Source organism: Epinephelus fuscoguttatus, linkage group LG19, assembly GCF_011397635.1.
Source record: "Epinephelus fuscoguttatus linkage group LG19, E.fuscoguttatus.final_Chr_v1".
Taxonomy (NCBI): Eukaryota; Metazoa; Chordata; class Actinopteri; order Perciformes; family Serranidae; genus Epinephelus; species Epinephelus fuscoguttatus.
The window spans coordinates 28464886-28489364 of NC_064770.1; the positions used below are offsets into that span (position 1 = coordinate 28464886).

The 24479-nt window shown below is 41.6% G+C and overlaps 1 protein-coding gene across 2 annotated transcripts; it reads right to left on the reverse strand.

Annotated features, from left to right (window-relative positions):
* Window positions 1-1039: 1039 nt before the first annotated feature.
* LOC125879187 (nucleus accumbens-associated protein 1) lies at window positions 1040-19962 on the reverse strand. 2 transcript variants are annotated; one of them, XM_049560854.1, is made up of 8 exons: window positions 19620-19962; window positions 13419-13572; window positions 12323-12592; window positions 10058-10688; window positions 8519-8689; window positions 7598-7703; window positions 7306-7403; window positions 1040-6128 (listed from the first exon to the last, which is right to left on the reverse strand). In XM_049560854.1, the coding sequence occupies exons 2-8, from the start codon at window positions 13542-13544 to the stop codon at window positions 5818-5820; spliced, it is 1713 nt and encodes a 570-aa protein (XP_049416811.1). In that variant the 5' UTR covers window positions 13545-13572; window positions 19620-19962; the 3' UTR covers window positions 1040-5817. The 2 variants fall into 2 exon arrangements, with proteins under 2 accessions (XP_049416811.1, XP_049416810.1); XM_049560853.1 differs by lacking the exon at window positions 19620-19962 and adding an exon at window positions 19020-19500.
* Between the last annotated feature and the right edge of the window lie 4517 nt (window positions 19963-24479).

Sequence of the window (24479 nt, forward strand, 5' to 3'; positions counted from 1 at the left end):
CAGGTGTGAGTGCTGAAGTGTGCATAAAGAGGAACATTCAAGAGTGAACATGCAGGTTTATGGAAATTGTTTACAGTTAACTGCATTTAAACTATTTCATATTTCACAGTGAAGAGCAGTGCGCCACAGAGATATACACGAAAAACTGGTTTCTTAATTTAGATATAGCTGTAAATGTAATTTTTGAGCATAGAAATGGACCTAAATTAACACTGAGATATCAAGTGCATTAATTTCTTTAGGTATAAAGTTGAATGCTCATGTTTTTTTTTTCAAGGAAATGGTAAATTTCTTAAAGGTCCCAAATTATAAAAACTTAGATTTCCTTTTTTTTTTTCTCTCTCAATAAAGCTGGTATCGGTGATATATAAACATGTAAGATATTTTCAATCTCATGGTACTTCCTGGTTAAATAAAAGTTAAATTAATAATTAAATGAATATAAATACTGTTAAAGTATCCAAACACTCAATCCACAGAGAAACACACACAGTCTATATTCAGAAACTGTGCCTTTAAACAAGCCGTCAGGAGTTTGTGAAATTGTGATGTCACAACTATACTATATAAAAGGTAGACACTGCAGTTTCGGTGCCATTACAGTCATTCCTCGGCTGCAGTGAAGGTGCAGAGATGCCCAGAGCACAAATGTGGAAGACTCGGAAGCACCGACCAATCAGAGCAGGCTGGGCTATTTCGGAAGGGGGAGCTTAAAGAGACAGGCACCAAAACGAAGCGTTTAAGGCAGAAACTTGATAAGGATATATTCAGGTAGACAATATGAGAAAAATAATGGGTTTTTTGAACATTAAAGCCTGTAAACATGTTCTAGAGGAAACCCCGAATAAAAGTATGAACCCAAAAATGAGTATAATATGAGACCTTTAATTAAACTTTGTTTCCAGTTATTTAAAAATCACATAGGAAACACTTTTCTATACCTTTATTCCAGTATCTTATATGAAAGGTGTAAAACAACAACCAGGCACTCAACAAGCAGCAAAACAACCCCCCAGTAAATAAAGGAATCGGAGAGAAATTGTTACAAATCTTTTATTAAGATATTCATTATTTAATCCATTTTGACATTTTCTCTATGATTTATATTTATTTATTTATTTTACAGTTGTTAATGTGCAATTACCTTTGATAATGTTGGGTCACAGTTACAGGGCTTTCACGAAGTTATTGGCACTTGGAACACAGAAAGAAATAGGATGAGCAGTACAGGATGTCCACTGGGCGCTACAGGGTTACAGATGGGCAAGGAGCAGGGGCAAAGACATGGGCAGACCAATTACTGCACAGGTTGTGAAGAAGCGCCGTTTCTGGGTAAATATATACCTCATGCTGCAAGTGCACGACAAACAATCTGACCTCTATGTGTGCGTCTATATATAATATACAGTATTTATCTATACATGTGTATATTCATATTTATATATGTACTGTTTAGTGACAAAAGGTTCCCCATGCCATGCCACACCTTATCTGTTCAAGTGTGTAGGTCTACATGTGTTGTGAGGTGTAAACACATAGGTTGAAATTACAATTAGCTTAGAAAAAAAAATAGAAAAAGAGATGCATCAAAGCTTTCTATTTTCAAATGCACACAAAGTAAAACAGAACCACGCTCACACACCTATTGCAGCTGAGGCAGTGTGCAAGTAGGTCGTGAGCGAGGGACTTTTTAGACATCGGAGAACTGAACATTGACTACAGGTGAAAACCCCTGACAAGTACTGTAACCTTAGTTATTTCTCCTCTAGGCTCATGTGGCGTAATGGTAGGATATTTTAACTGGATGGTGGAGACCATAGAAATAGAATGAATAGCATTCTACGTTGCAGGATGGTCTGAGCGGCGGCCATTTTTATGTTGACCTATAAACTTTACAATTCAACTTGCAGCAAGTTTGCAAACTTACTGAGGTAAGATTTTGCAGTAGCGATCAAATGAGCAATGGAGTAGCAACTTGGCGTGTTCGAGTAAGCATTACGGCGTGTAGATCAACACGTTTTCACATCGAAAAGAAGAAGACTGACTAAAATGGTGTGTTTTAAGATGAGTTCATGAGCCAATTAAGCGAACATAAGTCTGAGTTTGATGGCAGTGAGAAATTTGGACTGGTGTACGGTTGTATTTTTCAGTTAAATAAGGAACACGTGTAAGAATAGGCCTCTCAAACTAGGGAGTGACATACTTTCTGGCCTCACTGACGTTCTTTGTCACCATAACAACTCACAACAATCACCATTTTCTTTTGTACTCGTCAAATGACCACGGCAAACGCTTCAAAGACCTTTCTATTCTCATTCCATTTCTATGGTGTTGACATTTCTGGATTGGGATAGGGCCGCTGTGTTGCAACAGCAGATTAATGTGGCTTCCTTGGAACCAGTGCTGATTCACTGGTGTTATTTCAGCTCGTCAGTGACTCAGAACAGACTCCAAGTCATTTAGGAGGTCACTGTGTAACATGATTACTGTAAGAAACAGGGGCAGAGGTTTCCTTTCAATATTGTCGAGTGGGCGACACATATGAAACGGGGGATTTAGGGCGTAAACACTTAATTTCCTGCTTTCTGGTGATTTTCAGTGCACCGATTTCTGCCTTTTCTGCATCGTTTTATGGTGTAAACGTCTTTAATTACGCCAAAGTAAAAGTCCTCTGATGCTTTCATGTTTTTTTTTTTTTGTTGTTGTTTTTTTTTAGAGGGGGCAAATGCACGTTCTAAATATTGGGAGATGTAACCCCTGCGTCCCACCCAAAATAAAGGCTTCATTTTTTCAGTTTTTGTCTTTACGTGTTTTTTTTTTGTTGTTGTTTTTTCTGTGGGAAACTCTAGTAGAACTAATTGTTATTACACTCTGATTTCATTAATATGTCTATGAAGGGTGCATTGAAACAGTAATTTGGCTGTTGTCATGCCTGGATGTATGTCTCTAGGGCAGAAACACTGACTGATTTAGTAGGCATTACGTTGAAAAACATACTAATAGAATATGATTTAATATCATTGCTTGATTCAATGTCGCTATAAATTAACTAAATTAAATTCAGAGATTCTAATGATGTGCATGTGTCTCGGTCCTTTAACTTTATACACAAAGCAATTATCTAGGAATTTGGTATCATAGTGGATTTACTTTAAAGTCTTGGGTTTGATATATTTAAATTTTCTGAATATGTAATATGCCAGAAAACTATTTAAGGGATTACAGTAACTTAAAACACACTGATTTATGTCATTGTTAAAACATATTGGGTGAAAACATGAAGATGTAATCTAAGTCAAACTGTAAACTTGGCACAGTCCAAAAGCCACAAAGCAAATTAAGTGTGCATATTGTAATTCGGATTTAGCCACCAAAAACCGCTGCTTTGCCTCTCTCTGATATACATGAATAAACTTGTGGAAGTGAAACACGACACCAGCTGCATGGACAGGAAGCACAACAGTCTTCAAAGATACTGGAGAGGTATGTGGGGGAGGGGTGCTCATGTGGCATTTACAGTCAAATGCAGAGCATACTGAGGTTTTGTCGTCATTACCCTTTACAGAATATACAGAATACTTAGAAGGTACTGCATTTTTGTTCTGTCCATATATCAAACCATCTCACTAAACTCGTCTTTATTATTTGAATCAAAAATGAAAATAGGCTGAGCTATATCTATCATGCTTCTAGGTATTCTTTTCAATAAGTGACTCAACCGCTTTGAAGAAGAAACATAAATTCCGTCACGTTTTTCACCCTCTACCCGTCTTCGGAAAAATAGAACCTTTAAAGAAATGCTCCCCAAAGAGGCGAGAGTAATCAATCGGAGCATTTCAGGTTAAGAACACATTCCTAAGTCACACCCGGACCATTTTGTGTCCACCTGCAGGAGGAATAATGAATCCTCTGTGCTGACCCCGTACAGGTCATCCAAGAAGCTTCTAGCAAACACAAACTCTCACACACAGAAAAAGATCAGTTGTCAACATTTCATAATCAGATGCATCCAGCAACGGAAAGGAAGAACACTTGGGATTTAACTCAACAGTCATCTCGATTATGTACAGTAGGAGTTTGTGCCACTTTTAAAAAAGAAAACGCAGGCAGACATGGGAGAAGTAAAGACAGATTCCACCTAAAGGGGTTCAATTGCTACACAACATTTCTCAAAAAAGGTGCATGAACCACTGGTTCTTCTCATTAAGGTGCAGAAACCTCCACTCTGGTGGAAGGTGCAAAAATCATTTCAAACTCGAAAAATAAAACTGTCAGCCATTTTGAATTTCCATCTTAAAGAGGTGTTGTGTTAGATACATGAATAAACTACGTACTGACAGACACAGCCGCGCGACACAGGCTCTCCGTCCTCACCAAAGAAGTGTCTCACGCACACATGGATAGTACCATAAAACCTGTTTGCTTTGAGCAAGATTGCCTCCTCGTGACATCACTGTACCCGCCAAGCTTCTGCTTACTGACTTCAATTAAAAGGCACATACCAATACCCATAATTGTTTCCTGTGACTTCTGCATTTGTCAGCAGCTTTTTTCCCCCCAGTAATTTCAGTACAAAGAAGAAACTAGCCGAGCTGTCAGATCAATACAACCTTTAGATTTCTACAAGTGATCCTTAAAATTGTGGGCCAATGTTTTATCGAAGGAGGCAAACTTTGCAGGTTGGCAACCCAACAGGAAATGGTTATCATAGACAACAGTCAAGCCAGCTGAATCAGTCTTATTATTCCTTTTAAGCGAGTGAACAGAAGATGAAATGCTTCAAATTTAGCAGTTCGACTGCTCATTCCATCACTCTGAACTGTCAAATAAAGATAAAAATAAATGACTAAGGGTCCTATGATAAGACTGCTTTATTATACTCCTTTTTTTTATGCAAAAATAGCACTTTTCCTTTTTTGACAAGACCTCTTTCAATAAAACACGAAGATAGAGATTTTAAAACAATCCCTCTCACTCTCTTTGCTCACGCCGTTCCAGGCATGGGCGCTTGTATAAATATAGTTTGTCTTCTAAAAATATGACCATCTTTGATTACCTGTTGCCCTTTAAATGTTCTTTACAATCATCTCAGTAAAAAGCTTTCCCCTTTCTCTCTGGATCACTTTTTCAGTTCATAGACGGAGAAATATGCTAAAAATTTAGAAAACAGAGAAAGATGAAATAAATTTCTATAAGACACTGCACAGTGAAACACTCAGGTGAGATTCTCTGGTCTCGAGAAAGGTGGTGTGGTGACTAATACTTGCAGGGTGATGAGTGAGAGGTGGAAGGGGAGGAAGAGCAGGTAGTGTTAATGTTTATTATTGTGTCTGTTTTAAATTTAGTTCCTTTTCCAAGGCTGGAATACAAGCTGTCAGGGTTGCATAGAGAAAACTGCCACTGACACTTACATTCAATATACTCGCCACCTCTACTCCGAACCTGTCCATCCAGCCATCCCTTCCTCCCCAGGCTCTCCCCCATCACCTGCGTTTCAGGGAATGTATTTAATATGCAACAATGGATGCGCTTACACACCTTAAAAAGACAAGGGGAGGCAGAGGGCAGTTAGGAGAAAACTAAACACCCTCTCACGCTCTCCCTTTCCTCAACTAACTCCATTGTACAGTCATAAAGCAAAAATTAAAGTTTTCATGTCCTGGTTACATCAGGGTAACAGCAACTGTTGACCCGAGCAGTGTAGTATAGACAGTCAGATGTGGGAGATCAGCGTGGGCCAAAGAGTGAGGAGGCAAGCAGAATTGGGGAATACTGGTATGTGTGTCAACAAATTTTAACCTTCCCCGGACACAATGTTCAAAATAACGGTCCTCCGTCCCCGCCCACACCTGGTAGCGATTCACCTGAAGAGCCACCTGACTCCATGCCGGCACCGCCGGCGGCCTCCAGGGAGGCGGGGTCAAAGGCCGGGTCCGCCCCCAGGGTGTCATCCTCCATCTTGACGCCGTCAGGGAGGAAAGCGGTGTAGGCGTCGCTCTCGGCCATCAGTAGCTTCAGCTTGGGGATCCAGCTCTTACGGACCACGCGTCGGGCGTTGGTGCACATGTCGGCTGCGATGGCGTTCATCTCGCTTTCTTTGAAGCTGGTGGCAAAGTTCTGGCAATAAACTGAGACAGGAAAGGAAAAGAAAACATAGTCAGGCTGACTGTATCTTTGCTGTGAACTACTGTGAAGGATGAAAAATGACTTAAGCATCAATAAATAAATTAAATAATGTATAAATAAATACTGGTATATATAAATAAATAAATAAATAAATAAATAAATAGAGAAATAAGTAAATAAATGTATAAATAAATATTAAAAAAACACAGAAATAAATAAATGTGGTTGTACAAAAATGTAGAAATAAATTTATTTTTTGTCTTGTTAAATTATCAACTTTTATTTTTTTATTTATTATGGATTTATACATTCATCCATTTACTTCCATGTTTATTTCATCATTTATTTATTTCTTATTTTATTTATCTATTATGCAGTCATTTAATTTAAGCATTAATTAATAAATATATTTATTTATTGATACTTAAGTCATTTTTTTTGGTATGCACATTATTTAACAACTAATGTATGAATGAATTTAAGCAGTGTGAAGTATCAGAGCTCCTCCTCCTCCTCACACTGCAACACTTGCAGAATTGATAATGCATCTGGTCAATCTGGGGATTACTTCCCGAGATTTTACTGTATATGTTACTCCCTAAACATATGAATGACATCAAAATAAATCCTCAAAAAGTGTCAATTAATGTTGGCAAATACTCGCTAAGAAAGGAAATACACACAAAGATAATATTTGCAGGACTCCTGCAGATCACTGATTTGTTAATGTAAATTGTAAGTGGAGCCGCTTGTTTCTTAAAACACGTCCTGCTGCCTTTCTCATTTCCCTAATGAGATGAAGGCAAATGTGTTCATCTTCAAAGCGAGCCCGGACTTCGCTGAGCTCAAGAGTTACACAAGCTACCCTTTTTCATAAACCTATGAACAAATATCACTTGGTTACATGTATATATGTGAACATCAGTGAATGTTGCTATCTAGTGGTGACTGTGGGTTATTACCTAATGCTAAACATGCCAAATGCCAAAACTGACACTGACATTTAGCAGCCAATCATTCAGTTCAGCAACAATGTGCTTCACAATATGCGTGTATATGTAAAATATGACTGCATGTATGTGTACATGTTCTATCTGTACCCAACATCACAGGCAAATGTGCACATTGTTTGCATGCTTGTGGGCAAACACCCGCAGACAGAAACACATGTTCGCTCACATTTGACCGCATGCAGAACTCTGTTGTCCAGGGGCTTGCGGCTCGGGTCGTTGGTGGATGAGCGGATGCCTGTTCCACAGCTGTTGGCCAGAGTATTCCTGGTGCAGCAAAAATAAGAAGGCGTGGCAGAGAACACAGAGCAGAGGAAAACAAAAATAGTCATTATAGCCCTTTAATGGCAGCAGATTAAAAAAAAAAATACATTAATCTCTATATTAAAAAAAAGCTTTAGCTAACTTCACATGAAACACTTGCAGAAATAGACCCAGACACGCAGACAGCAGGAACAAACCTGTCAAAGAAGGCGGCCAGCAGCCTCCTAAGCAGCACCTTGTGTCTGGTCCCCGCGCTCACATGACAGTTCATTAGCTGGGCTCGCGATATATACACAGAAGTACCTGCAAAGACACCAAGAATATTAACAACATCACCAGTACTTAGCAACACTTAAGACTTACTGTTTCGCTTTGTGTCAGCTTGATCTGTTCAAGTTCAGAATTTGTGGGTCATATACAGTCATATGATTCACTTTGATTTACTGGAACTGACTATTTGTTTATTTAGTGGCAAGTCTGATTCATATCAAACATTGCAGCTGTGGGTGGGGAGAGAGGAGGCTGTGCTTCAGTTATGTCATAGTGTAGAGTCTTGCTTTTGCTTCCTTGCCATCTTAAATAACTTAAGTTCCTTAATATTATTATGCACAACACATTTTTTCTTGTATTTATTTTCATTTCACTATTAAACCATATGTTACCACCCTCCTTTTTTCCTTTATTTATTCATGTCTCTCTCACTCTCTTGCTCAATCAAAGACACACAAACACACACTATATTGTAAGGTATGTAACCCAGCCTGTAAGGTAACACAGATGTTGCCACAGGATGTCCTTGACATAAACACTCTGAGGCGAATGTGCAGTACTGCAGCGTAATCTGCATACCAATGCCAAGCCCGTTCATTTGAGGACAGCTTCCTTTACATATGTGTGTACATATCATTGCTATTGGCCTCTTCCTGTTTAGACCCCTTGAATCAACTAACACTGGTGTATTGCTGCATATATATTTCATAGCTCAAGTGTGTGTTTCTCAAGACTTTACATAAACAGAAACAATTCTGTGAAATTTACCAGCTCCTCTGAAATTCAAGTCTGTCTGTTGTAAAGACAGTTTTCTTTGTTGAGAACACAGGCGCACACACAAACCATACCTGAGACTAACTCGAGTTTCTCAGCAGGGTCTCCTTCCTCGTACAGTTTGGGATGACAGCGGTTGCCTATCTGAGCGATGAGTTCTGCAGGGAGACATGTGAGGTCTCTGCCTCGCATCCGACCCCGTGTCTCTGTGTGGTCTGGTAGAGCTTCGACACGCTCTCCGGCTGCTGGACAAAGACAATTACTGCAAAGTTAGAATAAACCACTTCACTTGTACACTTTTGCACAGAGCAATGCCTGCTAAAACCTGAAACACATCAGATCACTCAGGGTGTAAATCACAAGTTTAATCACAATACAGTATTATATCGATTCTTTGGACAACAATATATTTGCTAATTTGACATGATGTGATTTGGATTAGATTCAATTCAGGGGCCTGTGATCGATATGAGACGACATCAGTAAATGTCCTTGTTGTCTTTTTTCTTGGCTGCTTGCCATTACCTGCCTGGCGATAAGCAGCTAGCACCTTTTGAATGTTTATAAAGGAGTAGGTGTGCTTGGACGGAAATGGTGACACGGACATGCCATGGGAATGTCAAAATAATGGCTTATCATAAAGATGATGATATGCGGGATTTATACTTCTGCGCCAAATCAACGTTGTTCCTACGCTGCAGGAAAATGTCCTAGAAATGTAACTACACATCATGGCGACACAGACCTGTCTATTTTTGTAAGCGGAGACCATTTCCCTCAGAGGAAACGAAGCTTTTACTTACTTTAATTTCACAGATAAGAAACAATAAATTGTGAAGACAATAAAGCCTCCACAAAATAGCATTTTAAGTCATGTGTGTGATTTATCCTGGCTTCATTTGAGTAGAGGAAATCTCTGCTCGTCGCTAGGCTAATCTATAAAATGTAAAATGCCATAGGCTCGTGCTAATAACGTTAGCATGTTATATTTGTTTGGAAAAAAGTGTTTAGTATGGGACGGTTGTTTAGTCCGTGAACTTTGTGAGTTGTAATAGAGTTGAATTTTGTAACGTTACCTTTGTTAAATGTTGCTGTTGTCCTTGGCTTCATATGAGTAGAGGAAATGTAAGTTAGACGCTAGGCTAATTTATACAATGTAAAATGCCATAGGCTTGTGCTAAAACGTTAGCATGTTATATTTGTGGGGAAAATGTGTCCAGATAAAGACAAGTGTTTGTCTGTGAATGCTGTGAGTTATAGTGAAGACGATTTGTGTACTTGTGTTTGAAATTGTCTCTATTAAACCATGTTTAATGTGTGTTTAATGTGTGTTTGGGCGTGTTTTGAATCAACTAAACTATACAGCACTTCACAGAAACCCTATCGCCGACTAGTGTTTTGGAGGTGTAACTGCAAAGTGACACACAGGCCACCACACAAGAATAATGGCTCACATTGGCGTAGGCCACATGTGTAGGCTCCAGCGTAGGCTCTGCATAGAGTATAAATCCCGCTTAAGATGTCAGTGGACATGAACCTTAGACCACATGAACACATTGTACTCTGTCGTACAAGTGCATTTACACACTACACTATATTACACTACACATTACCTGCAGCTCCCATGTTGAGCATGCTGTACATGGTATACATGTTGCAGATTTGCCTATACTGCTCTTCAGCACATTCCTCTGTCCCCTCTTCCTCTTCTTCATCATCATGGTAACTGATAGGTGAGTCACTGGCGTAGGTGCTCAGGGTGCCAGGGCTGGCTCCCTCTGACATACCGAGACCTGCCGCTGAGTTTCCGTTGGTGCCAGTGCTACCACTGAGCCCGCCACTGGCCACCACGCCCGCCAGGCTGGTTACGTTGGCACCCATACCCATGGCCAGTCCGAGGGCTCCGGGGCTCTGAATGGCACTGCCCCGCACCGCCTCCTGGGAATAACGGGCTGCCTTTCTGGCCCCGCCTCCCCCCCCTGAGCCTCCCCCGCCTCCATCTCTGCTGCTGCCGCCCTCCCACAGCCGCTTGGCTACGGGAGTGCAGACCACTGAGTAAGGAGTGGCGGCCTCCGGCTGGCTCGCTGGTTGCTCTGTCTTCACTCGTGATACCAGAGGGAGCGGCGTCAGGCATGAGGCAGGCCGGCCTGCACTGTTACTGGTCTGCGTCACGGGGCTCTGGGGCTCAGAAGTTGGGGCCTCCTCAGCGTGAAGGCCCTGGGAGTCGCAGCTGGGGGAGGAGACCTAGAAACAAATGTATACATCAACTTCGTGTCAGCACGCATGAACACACTGATGTGCCAACAGGTAAATGTTTGTTTGAATGATTTTTGCCATGCCGGTGGCTGGGCTGAAGGATGGCCAGGCTGTCTGTCCAACAGCTTGGCACATCAACAACTACTGGCCAGATTCCCTTCACACTTTGTATGATTAGTCAAGTAAATGATGAAATGACCCCCTTCCTGATCTAGAACCATTGTCACACTATAATTTTACTTCCACTAGCACTTTTTACAGACTACTACACGGCAGACTGCCCTTAAATTACTCAGTGCAGACATGCTGCAGATGGAACCTTCCCATTTTTGCTTTTCTTAACTCTGAGCACCATATATATTTCAGACTGTTCCACCTGGAATATAAACTTAATTTTAAACAGTCAATTCACCCAGATAGCAAGAGACATTCCAAATTAATCAAAATATTCCAGCAATGTTGAATAACTGTTGTTTTAACGTCCAATCAAGACTTCCAAATTAAACTTGTGCCAGCGCCCACGATGTTACCTAACCATCAGCTGGACATTGTTCCTGTGCATCCCAGCAATGTTGAGATATGACATTAACACAACCAAATATTGAACTGATATTGACCCACAAAAGGACTCGAACCCGGGTGAACACCCTTCGCTTTATACATTCATCCACCACGACTTTTGATCAACATGGACTTTGATGCTCTTTATATTGTGTCACCTGACTTTTTGGCAAGAGGCCCTGCAGCTAAATCAAAGATGGACCGTTTCTCTTGCTCAGGGCCGAGTTGTGGCTGGTTTTGAGGCTCATGTAACCACTGTTTGCCGTGGAGTTTTACATATATTAATAAACTGTAACTATAAAATATCTCTCGCAGCAGCAACTCTAGTCCGAGAAAATATTCACTGGGTGGACTGCCTGCGACTTTTAAGGTGGAACATTTACTTGTTATGTTGCTCAAAGCATCAGCTGACAACATGAACCCATCAGTACACCTTAAATTTCAATATGACAACTTGGACCATTACTTTAGTGTCACTTTTAGTAATGAGTGGATCTTCAAGCCTTTAAAAATATATATTAATTTCAGATGGATTATGTGAACTGCATATATTCTAATCCTTCCTTCGTTCCTGTGGGCTACAGCAACACTACACCCCTGAGCTTGCCTGAGAAGGACTAAATGCACAAACCTGCTATTTTTAAATAACCCATGGAGAGAGACTCTCACTGCAGCCTGTTTTACTTTGCTCTGAAAATGTCAGCATGCAACCCTGTTCTGTGGATGATAAACAAGGTGCAGACTGATAAAGGAGGAAATGCAGTGAGTGCTGGACGGAGCAGTGAGTGACAACAACCCCGCCCACATGAAAGAGTGCTGTTTGCGGTGGAAACGCTAGGGTCTATAATGGGGGCTATAACGGGGCTATAATGTACATGTAGATATACATAAATGGCATAAACGTCTTTATGTTTAAAAAATAGGCGATGAGTAATACTAGTCTTAGGATGTGGAGTGGATGCAGTTTTTGAAAATGGCGTTTGGCCTTTTCAGATTGTATGTCCCAGCTAACTTTGTTTCCTGCTTTGACAAGTTTCTCCTGAAAACCATTTCAGCCTTACCTTGAGGAAGAACTCAGTGCCTTTTTCCATGATCTGTTGGATCTGCAGGAAGCCGGCGGTATACATGAGGAGAAACTGGTCCCCCACTGTCATGCTGAGGCGGCCTGTGTAGCAGAAAGACAAAATCTGCTGGAAGCTCTGGGGCTGCACAGCTGATGGGAGCTCCACTACGGTTGGGCTCGTCTCATTGCTGCTCCCGCCTCCACTATTGTTGCTGCTGAAGAGGTCCCGGAAATAAGAACTGCTAGCAGCCAACACAGCTCGATGGGCCTGAGACCAAAGCAGATAAGTAATCCAATTAGAAATTAGAGGAGAAAATTAAATGTCAGATTATAGGTATGTACTCTTCTCTCTCACTTCATGATTTAAAATCAAAGAGTTCCTTGATGCAAAGACAAGGTCACAAGAGACTCTTATAAACTAATATACTGATTCATTTAGGGCTGGATATCATTCTAATTTGCCAGTAAAAGATAATAACCATTAAGCAAGCATTTAGTGCCAAGTAATGCAGAATCTAGTCAGTGTTTAAGTATGTAGTTCTCCCAGTGTTCTTGGAAAAAATACTGTACTTAAAGTGACAGCTCTCGTTGGGGTCATTGAAATGGTGGGACCTAAGAACAAGGTTACAGGACAGAGAGAGTCTCAGGGACTCGGGGCTCTGCAATTGGAGGCAATCATACACATTATCTTTACAGGCAAAGTGGAAAATGACATGCTATGAAGGAGGTCCAACTGTCATTTTAAGTGAAGACTACAAACAGGGGATCTAACTTATTGTCAAACCTTCAAAAAGAGGAAGAATTCAGCAAAATATCTCAAAATCCTACTGGGATGAAAGAGTATCATTATGCTAGGTTGGATAACACACTGCAGTTGCAAAGTTACAAAACAGTTAAAACCGCTGCCCCCACTTTCAGACTGTCCAAACAGCACTTCTTTTGAAGTATACTGCCATTCCATCCTCCATGCAACATGGCTGCCATGGAGACACAGGAATACTGTTTACACCCAAGCCTTAACTTCTCCAAATTTAGCCTCAACCTTCAATATCAGTGTAAGTTCCATCATGAAAACAATATTAACTCATCAGTACCTTGAAGGAATGGCCCTTGACCACCACAGAGACATCGCAGTAGAGGCCCTGCAGCCGCTGCTCATTCAGACACTCTAGAACATTGTTGCCGAAGTTTGGGATCGCCATCTGGAGGGTCTGGGCCATGGTGCGCCTACGCACACCACCAAAGGGTCTTGTTGGGAAAGAAACAAAGAGAAAGGACACGGTTACAATAAATGACAGGGAAACTCCATCCACACATAAACTCTGTGTACATACCACTGCTTATTAAACATGGGTTCAGCTTCACTTGGAAGCATCAGGCTGTTACACTTTATACCTTGGGTCAGCATACGTAGAGTCATAAACATTACTACTCAAGAGGGTTTTGATTGTAGGTTTTACAAAGGTCGTCGCATGAACTTCAATACTTTTTCGATACCACATATTTAAAATGGTACAATTTCCATTAACTATACACTTGATAGAACTGAAAGTACTGAAGTTGTAAAAACTAGAGCCCTTCTTACAATGGGATCACTGCAGCCATGATACAGCGATCCGTGATTCAAAGTGCATGCCGGCCAGGGGCATAAAGTGGGGGGGGGCAGCTTCCAGCGCCCTTTTTCCACACCCATAGTAGATCTAAACCGTCATTGTGATCTCAACTACATGCCTGTAAAGTTTCATGAGCCAGGGGCGTAAACCGGGGGGCCAATGGCCTTTTCACTACCTCCAGCACCCTTGCTCGGCCCATGCCCATCTTTGAACTCATTACACACATGAAAAGCTTCGTGACTCTATCTTGCACGGTTGCAAAGTTACAGCGCTGACAAACTCTGTCCACAGACAGACATATAAACACCTGATAAAATACTTATAAAGGCTTCTGTGGTCGTTCCCGCCACAATAGGTCTGCAGGACCACATTTTGCCATGATGACACACACAGACTCGCATGGTGAAAGCAATACCAGCTGTCAAGACATTGTCGTGGCTGGTTAAAAAAAAACAGATCTACAATCAGATTTTCAACCCAAGGCTAGGCAGACCAAACAATGGGAAAGAAAAATCAACTGGTCCTCAACGTGTAGTTGTTACGATACTCTCTCCAGCAACGAACCCACCGCGTGACTGGAGGTGTGTGACTTTCGCTTTACCAGCACTGTGTAAAAGTGTGTTAAAAGAAAAAAGAAAAAACAATCTTTTTGTGTGACTTTTTTTCTTTTGCCATGGTATTGAAAGATACACTGAGTATTGATTTTTTAATACTAGTAATGTACTGAAGTTTAAAATTCTGGTATTGTAACAACAGTATTTTTTAAACGTCTTTATCTCTGGTCATGAGCAGAGTCATTGTCCCAAGTGGGACAAGTTGGGCAGGCCCATTTACAACAATGACAAAAACTGTTTTATCCTGTGCTGTGTCTTTGGTGTTAGAAGGGTATCAGCAGGAAATGTGAGGAGGAGGAGGAGGAGGGGTAATGTAACATGGCTGTGTTAAAAGACAAAAAGCTGAGGGAGAGCAGACCTAAAACAAAACTGGTGAGGAATGTCAGACTCTTACATTAATGGACACAATAAAACCTCTGACAGTCTGTCACTGGGACAAAGTAATTCCAAACATACACTAAATCTAATGGAAGTCTATTTTTTATTGCCGCTGTGCCAAACTGTTCATAATGAAACACCTCTTTTCTAAAGAAAATAAGTCCTGAATTAGCATTCTATCCCTTGGCATATCCAATCGACATAGACCACAAATATTTCTTCACACAGCCCTACTGAAGGCTTTTGGCAGGCGCAAAAGACGTTGATATTTGAAACAAAGTTTGGTTGAAGCTTCCACGGATAATCTACATTGCATTAATCCTATACGTCACTTCAGCCTTGCAGTAGTTGTTATTGCCAAGAGCGGACTCAGTAAGAGCCTTTTTATTTTCTGTCTTCTATGAGCTATAAAACCCTGTGTCCTTAGATAACTGGGTCATGTTCTGTTATTCTATGTGGAAAAGTGCGCGGCCTAAACAAACACCACATAGCATGTTTCCATTCACTTCGCTAAACAGTCGAAGGCAAACATACCCTTGCTCTGCACCCTCTCGGAGATTTCTATATTATGCATGTCAATATTAAATTAAAGTGAAGCAAAGTTCCCTCTGCTGAGGGTATGAAGAACACTATGTGCAGGCTATGTGACTGCTTGATTCTGTGAGATAGTGAGATAGCTTTGTGTTCAGAGTCAGGATATTTAAAGACACCAGATATTTTCTTTAGAATCGTATACATGACCCCATTCTACACAATAGCACGGGTAGAATCTACTTTTCAGTACAGGGATCATATATTTAAAGGTCCAGTGTGTAACATTTAGAAGGATTTAGAGGCATTTAGTGCTGATGATTGCACATTGCAGCTAGTTGGACACTTCTCCCGGTTAGAATTCCTTCAGTGCTCATTGTTCAGGAGGTTTTTACCAGGAGCTGAATCATCCGCAGAAGTCTTTTTCTCTCAAACAAATGGACCAGGTGATTAAAACTTGTAAAAAAAAATACTGGGAAAAAAGGAGTTTAACGTTACAAATCAGTTTGTCTGATTCTATATCAAGCTAGTGTTTGGTTTGTCCATTCTGGGCTACTGTAAGCCTCTTTTACTCTGCTTCATCAAGGTGGGAATTTCACACCGTTATGCTGCCTCGCTGTTCTGTGTAAAAGGTACAATCGCAGGATGGGGGGACGGAGTTGTCTCGCCTTTAAGTCGGCATCTGAGGCAGTGACACCACCGAGATGATGTCTTTATAAAAAGGACAGCCAGCAGGAGGGAAGGTGTGTGATGTTTCAATGACATGTTATGCGTGAGACCCACTGCAGGAGCTTTAGAAAGTAGCTGATCACAGTTAGCAGCTAACTCAAAGAGAGAGAACAGTGTCTAGTATCTGCAAATTAGGAAAACAATGAGGTCTGGGAGCTTCTTACCCTCCGAGAGGATGAGATCAGCTGCCATATGACATATATATATATATGACACACTAGAGGCTAACAAAATGGTATGACATGTCACACCCCTCGCGCTTCTTTTGTTTCCCTGATGCCTGCATGCTGTCTAAAATCAAACACTGGAGTCTCATGATGCTGCCGTGGTTTGTTTCTGTGTAAAAATGCAAAGGTGACATCAAGAAGAGACTTTATTGCAGCCCTATGTCTCGATCTCTGTGTAAAGAAGGCCGTAGACACATGGTGGTGCAACATGGCTGCCATGTCTCAGGGCCTACTCCTTGTGTGGTAGGAGTGGGGGGGGGAATCAATACAGCATACTATCGTGATATTTTGTGTGGCAATATTGTATCGATACACAGACAGCAAGTATCTTTTTTTATATAAATATTTAATACTGAGAAAACAAATTAAACTTTTGGTAGCCTGCTAGAATGATAAAATTCAATTGCTTTTCCAGTCCACTAGATTCATTTCTGCTGCAATAAAACTGATTGAAGTGAGAGACTTTATTTTTAAAACCTGATCTTATCAGATAAAACAGATGCCAACAAATTGTTTCTGTGGGGACATGATGTACAGTTGAAAAGGTAATATATTGCAATAAGTTATTGCAATGCTCAGCATATCTGAGAACATTTAAAATTACAATGTAGACATAACCTGCTTTTTCTAAAAGAACAAAAACACCACTGTTCTTATTTTCAGGTGATATTCCACTAATGAAAACATACTTATAATATCACATTCCCTATCTGCCAACATATGCGGCTAAATGCGACACACTGGACCTTTAAGCATTATATGCCCTCTGTACCCACAACCTCCACAATCACAGCTAAGAATACAACAGATCCATTGATAAGCCCACATGGAATTTCATTGGTCATGAACCTTTACTTAAAGGGGAATACCAGTCATAAGTGTTTTCACATACATACACAGACACAGCTACACAGATGAGTAAACAGGCCTAGATAAAGCTGCTCTTTGCACGGATGCTCTTTACCACTTAAAAGTGTTGCATTGAGTGCAAGCTGCACACACACATGTACATACATACCAAGCAAAAGCAATCTCTGACAGTGTGAGAACAAAACTGATTGAAGCCCACCCTGCGAGAGGCATGCAACCAACTTTGGTGGGACTGACTGATGAGGGCCGGAGTGAGCTGCCCCATCATATCCAAAGCCTTTCATTTGGGACCTCGCCAAGCTCCAGGGTAAAGAGAAATGCTCTCTTTGTCTCTGTCTCACTCAAGCTCCCTCTCCCTCATACTAAAACACAGATGCGCACACACAAACTCAAACAAACCCACAAAAGGCACACTGAGTCACACACAGACATTAGACAATACTGCTTGTTTACAGTTTGGCGAGCCGCAGTAAGCACACATGCGTGCACATAAAGACACACAAACACGGGGCTGAGAGCAGGGTGTGTTTGCACAGTTTGCCCTGACAGTGAGAGAGAATGTGACTGTGTGTGTGTGTGTGTGTGTGTGTGTGTGTGTGTGTGTGTGTGTGCATGTGTGTCTTTATGCACCAAGGAGGGGCAGTGAGGCCTGCAGAGATGAGAGGGATCATCTCAGGTCCTTCTTCCATTAAATATATAGAGCGCAGCAATGTGAACAAATGAAATTCACCCCAACTCACCCTGTGGCGTAATACCAGCCAGCCTGCTGAGGAAAGTAGGTCAAACATACTCACAACATACTTAAGACCTTTTCATAGTAAGCCTTAAGAATGTTTCTCCCACATTGAAAAAGGCTTATGTTATGTTATGATGGGGCAGCTGTCAACATATTTCGGAGCTTATACTGTCTGAATACTTTCCAGTTTATCCAGTTCCACCATTGAAAAACAGCATGGGCTCTTACACTGCTGTGTGAATGATTACTGTGGAGTCATTGGTGCAGCTGGCACACAATGCATTCCCTCTATAGGCATTTCCTGGTTCTCATGTGCCCATGCCTGCATGGCTGTGCTGCTCCTATCAAGTAAAGACATATGCACAGGCCTGATTCGTGATTATTCTTATATAACAGGAAGGTCCTGAATATAAAGCAACACAGACATGAAAAGATCCTAAACTTCTAAACTCCATATCTCTGAAGCTGTACCCGTGCATACCCTATGAATGCACCGGACCGCACTGATATGTTTAAAGGAGAAAGGATGCCGGGTAATGGGGAGCAGATAGGGAGCTCTTTAACACACCGCGCCGTGTGCCAGCCTACCCGCCGGGAGTGCTCCACTGTCTGCTGGCACCGGAGCCGGGAGGCGACGGGAGGGGGGCGACACAGGATGGCAGCAAGCCCCGGTGATACCCGGGTGAGGGCGACGGTGTGTTCCTGTTTACGCGCCGTCAAACGCCATTTAAGTACATTAATCCAAACCATCTCTAGCAGACTGAGCCGTCGTAGTTTGTCCCCATCTCCCCTGTGGCTGACAGCGCTGAAATGTTTGATGCCCTCTCCCATCCGCAGCAGGCCTATAGGAGGTGGCTAATGGCTAAGCTAACACTACTGTTAAATATTTTGGGTTCGCCCCGGCGCACCATCCACCTCATGCACACTCAGCGCCCAGCTGCACAATGTCAAGCATTTCCGCGATCGGCCACGCTCAAAATATAAACAAGACACTTACTGAATGTGCGGACGAGGTAGCTGTGCTGCGACGCCGGTTGTCAAGCCCAAATGTTGCTTATTTAAATATTTTGGTGATGGGGGAAATCGCTCCCCCTGCCATTCTCCATTCTACCGACATCAACAGGTCATCCCAGGACACGCAGCAGCTGAGGGCGAGCCAGACGGAACCAGTGCGGCACGGAGCGGGGGGTGGGAGCACAACAAGGCACAATTCTTTACAACCGGCTCTCGCAAGTGCTGCCGTGCCAAAAACACCCTGAGTGCCATCGCATTTTCGCATATTTGGGAGAAGAGCTACATGAGATTAACCGTTTAACTACACTTTGATGATAGGGCGCATTTCACGGGAAAAGGCTGGAATGGTCTAAAGAAAGTTTCGGACTGTTCCAACTTGGACCCGTCCCCTAAGTGGCACACTTATCCCAAACTTTAATTGTCCCGTATTTACTGAACCGTTCATCGTCAACCCAAATCCCCCAGCGCTAAGGACACCGGAACATACCTCTCTGCCCTCTCCGCCCTCCCCCTCCTCCTCCGCCGGTGAATCCTCAGACGACCCCGGCAGGACGCCTCGCACAACGGCAGACAAGACACTCACCCCCTCGCTGGGAAGTTGATGCAGAGCGTTGGTTCAAAGGAGGAGACGCAGCGCTCCCTCTCCCCGCTTTCCCTTGCTCCAGGCTGCCATTCAGTGTGCGCGAAACGCCGAGAGCAGAGCCATCGAGGGCGGTACAGTATCCCAGGGGATTGCGGAACACAGAGCTACTGATCGCACGGCACAGAAGAGGAGGAAGACAAGCATGACGCGCTCGTCATTCAATCGCATGATCGTTCCGAGCGCAGCCTCAATTTGGGGAGACCTATCCCACGGCGTGGACTGTTTGCGCATTGGCACAGCAACAGCAGTAGCCTGCAAGAGGAAACCGTCCCCCCCATCCCACCCCATCCCCCTGCATATGAGCGATACAATTGGGAAAAGTAGGCCGTGCGTGCGTGCGTGCGTGTGTATGTACTTATTTAACTTGAGTGAACTCGGCGCGCGCATTTAAAGTAGAGATAAAGCCGCGCCCTCGTTGGCTGTAAACAAGTGAAACCTTATGTGCAAAATACAGGGTGCTATGATGCAATGACACCTATCACACCTGCATACGCCTTGGTCAAATGCACCTGGGCACGTGTCCTTGCACTATTTGTCTATCATATATAAATAATTACCAAAACAGAGAGCCGTGAAATAAATAAATAAAAGGGAGCACTATATTACACCCACAGCTAGTAAGAGACCAAATCACATTTTGTTCAAAAAGCCAGTACCTGACTGAATAAATGACCTTTTGTATCTATTTATGTCCCCTCCAGGGAGGTAAAACCTTTCACCTTGATGGAAGCAAATTAAACTCACTATAAAAAGGGTGCTGGTGCCATATGGTGGCAATGTGTGGGAATGTGTAGGCTATATAAAATGACAAAAGTAACAATAACTTGTGACTTTCTCTGAGCAGAAGTAAACTCAATGATCTGTTACACTGGTGATACAACTGTGATCACTCAGTTCTCAATTGGGATTTTAAACAAAACATACAGACCTACACTAAACTATCCGTCCATCCATTTTCATCCGCTTATCCAGGGCCAGGGCGTGGGGGCAGCAGGCCAACAAAGCACCCCAGACGTCCCTCTCCCCAGCAACGCTTTCCACCTCCTCCTGAGGGACCCGAAGGCATTCCCAGATGGCCAGATGAGATATGTAATCCCTCCAGCGTGTCCTGGGTCTGCCCCGGGGCCTTCTACTTTCTCTGAGAACTGCCACCTTAATGTGGTGGAGGGGTTTGCGTGTCCCTTTGAACCTGGGAGCGGTGCTGTCCAGGGCTAGTAGTCCCTGGTAGGGTCTCCCAAGGCAAAGTGGTCCCAGGGTCCCAGTGATTCAAGAAGACCTTGATGGAACAGACTATTCTGACGTTGGGCACCTCGCCCAGTATGGGGACACTGGGGTTCCCAGCAGGCAGGGGCGGGGCCCTGGGTGTGCCGATCCCTAGCATTGTGGACTATGAGTTTCCCGTTATTTGTTATAACTGATATAGCTCAATTTAAAGGTGAATTGTGTAAGATTTAGGGGGTTATGTCGTGTCCACCGGTGACTTGCAGATTGCAACCAGCTAAAACTTATCCCAGCTAGAATTCCTTCAGTGCTCATTGTTCAGGAGGTTTATTTTTCGGGGGCCAAGAGGTCTTGTCCTCTCCAAAACAAATGGACCAGGTGATTTAAATGGCTAGAAACAATGGAAATGTAATGGCATTCCACTTACTTTGCTTTTTTTCTCTCTTTCTCTTTTCTTAGGCTATTCTATTGTGACTTGTTTTACTTGTTGTGTGTTACCTGCATTGTTGGGTGTTATCCTTGTATTGTCCTGTCTTTGTTGTAACTGGCCTGTTTTGGGAGCTTATTTGTGAAATGTTTCTTGATCGTTTTGTAATTTCATCTGTTTTTCGTTGTTGTATCGGACCCCCTTGAAAACGAGATGATGCATCTCAAGGGGTTTATCCTTGATAAACTTTGAACTAAACACTGCATAAAGCAATATCACTTTATAAACTCCGGCACCACTAATTGCAGTTGGGCCTCTTACTGTGTTGGCTAACACAAATATGCGAATGGCCCTACTGGTAGCCACTCCCTATGTAGATATAAATGGCTTATTCTAAGCTCAGGAGAACACAACAATTCTTATTTTATAGGTGATTACACACTAAGGAAAACATACTTATTATATTCTGTTCAATTTCTGCCAATATATCCCCCTCAATCCTACACACTGGACCTTTAATTCATGATTTGAACACATACATTGATTATGTTATCAACAAATAACTAAAGACCCATACGAATACAAATTACAGAATCCACAATGATTTCATTTAGGGTATGGGAACTTTTTCTGACCCACAGTTGTAAGCCCACTATTCAAATTATGATAATTTTAATGTAATAAAAGTGAGTAATTGCATTGTCAACTGATGACATCATCCATTCAATGTTCAGATTTTGCAGGTACTGTTCAGCTCATCTGTGTCTGATACAGGTTTAATAAGAGAAAACATTATGGTTTGATATTGTGTTTTTTATTTACCCTGTAGATGTAATTCAGAAAATGAGGACTCCAGTTATATTTTACAGTCAGTAGCTTCTAAATATGAGGTGGCCTTTTGAATGTCTGGCTGCCAGTATCATCTGTGTAAAGTGTTTTACTGTGTTACACAAATTCCCTCTAAGCTCTGTAGTGATTTTGGAGATATGTTGAGCAGAAGTGTTACGTGCCACCACCAACCCCACAGGTTTAGTTATCAGAAGAATAACAATGCACATGTGACAGTAAATACAAGAATACACATTCAGTGTTAGCAAATATTTTATTTATGTCTGCCCATGATTACAATTTCCCTTCTCTCTAGATAACTGTGGGATGACAAACATAAGAAAATGTTACATTTACAAACATTTACATTAAAGACTAAACTACTTTCTTCTGATAAAGTCTTCCACTAAGACATCTGTACTGGTATTACTATTTGTGGTGATATATGAGTAAAGACAGTTTGGCGTAAGAATCCTTTTCTTTACTCTCTTGCATTGGACAGAATATACTAATGACAATCAAAATTGGCTGTATGATATGATGCCATTTTTGATCTTCAACAGCTACTTGAGTGCGATCTGAGTTAAAACCTGGAGGCTTTGGAATGCCCTTTGTTATATTAATTAATGCCACCTTTTATTTTAAACCAACAGTTGATTGAACAATGGATTTACACAAAATGAAACTGCAAAATATCCAAAGCAGTGCTATTTTCTGGTTGTGATTTTTTTTTCTGTGTTATATTTCTTTAAGAAAAGCTGATGTGGGAAATTGGTGTAAATTCACAACAAAATGATATCACAACTCTGTTTTTTTTTTCACAAGTCCAATCACACATTTGCTTGATACACCCACTCAGAAATGACCATGGCTTTCCCAGAAATACTCTAACAACCATTTACAATCATGCTGTTGTTGTAGTATTATATAAGCTACATTTCTCAATAAATGGAGTTTGTAGGATATTTTCTTTGCTGCATCTGAGAGCATTTAATTGTGGTCAAAATTAGTAACAGTTGCTCACTGCTGCAGGCCTGTATAACACTCTGCATGTCCTGGTGTGACATAACAACATTTACATTACAATTTGGAAAGATATTTTTCTAAGTATATTTTAAAGGCATTAAAGATTTTTTTTTTTTTTTAATTCATGCATTAATGTAAAGCGAGAGTTTGAGGTGGTGCTAATTGTTATTCATTTGTTTATTTATTGTACAGGAATGCAACTAATGATTTTTCGCATTATAGATGAATTTATCTGCTGATTATTATTACTTCAAGTACTAAGTGGCATGAAAAGAAAATACTCAAGTAAATTATACTTAAAATTTGTACTTAAAGGGATAGTTCACCCTGAAATTGAAAAAATGACTTCTGTTATAGAGCATCTTTGGCATAATGTGAGCCAGCCAGGCCCACAGGACAGACACTCAGCCATGCAGCAATTTGCAGTGGCCACTGGTGGTACTGAACTGAAAAACTTTTTGGCATATGCACCAGGCGAGCAACCCCTTTTGAATGTATAGACACCATCTTGGTGTCTGGTATCTAGTTATTATTAAAAATCTATGGAGCTAGTTCAGTAGATGCACACTTCCTTCTGTGCAGTGATATGGTTGCCGGGTGTAGTTTGTTAGAAAAAAAAAAGTTCCTACATGAAACTGCTCATAACAAGGTCTGTGGATTATCTTAAGTAACTGAGTCATGATTTCTGGGAAGAGATGTTGCTGTTGAGTTTTTCAAATAGATAGTTTTTTCTTTTTTTGTTGTTGTTTTGTTTTTTGGCACTTTGAGCACGACAAACCAAGTGTCATCTAGTTCCATTATATTGGAGAGAAGGCAGACATCTGTGAAGCCAACAGCTCCAACACTCAGCAACTCACACCAAAACAATCTAGACTGATAAACAGCATTACGCATAAGAGGACAAATATGTATTTTTGATTTTGGGGTCAAGCTGAAGGAAGGAGGACGCACAACTTCAATATTTCCAATCGTGATGGGTGCAAGTTGCAGAGAGATTCTAAAGAAACTAGTAGGCAACAGCACTCATAAAAGACTAGAGTCAAAATCTATGTTTTAATAGGGCAACACACGGCCAAACAAAATGACAGACGCATCTGGCCTAAGCCTTCTTCAGTGTATCAAACTGAGGCAAAGACACTGAATACTATATATACATAGGTAAAGTTCTAGCACCAATCACAGTGCAAGGTGTAATGAGAGGCAATAGAAACCATATGTGTAGCAGTTGCAGCCAATGACAGGCTGACACAAGACAGTTGCCAAGACTGATGCACAAGAATCAATACATGCAAACAGAA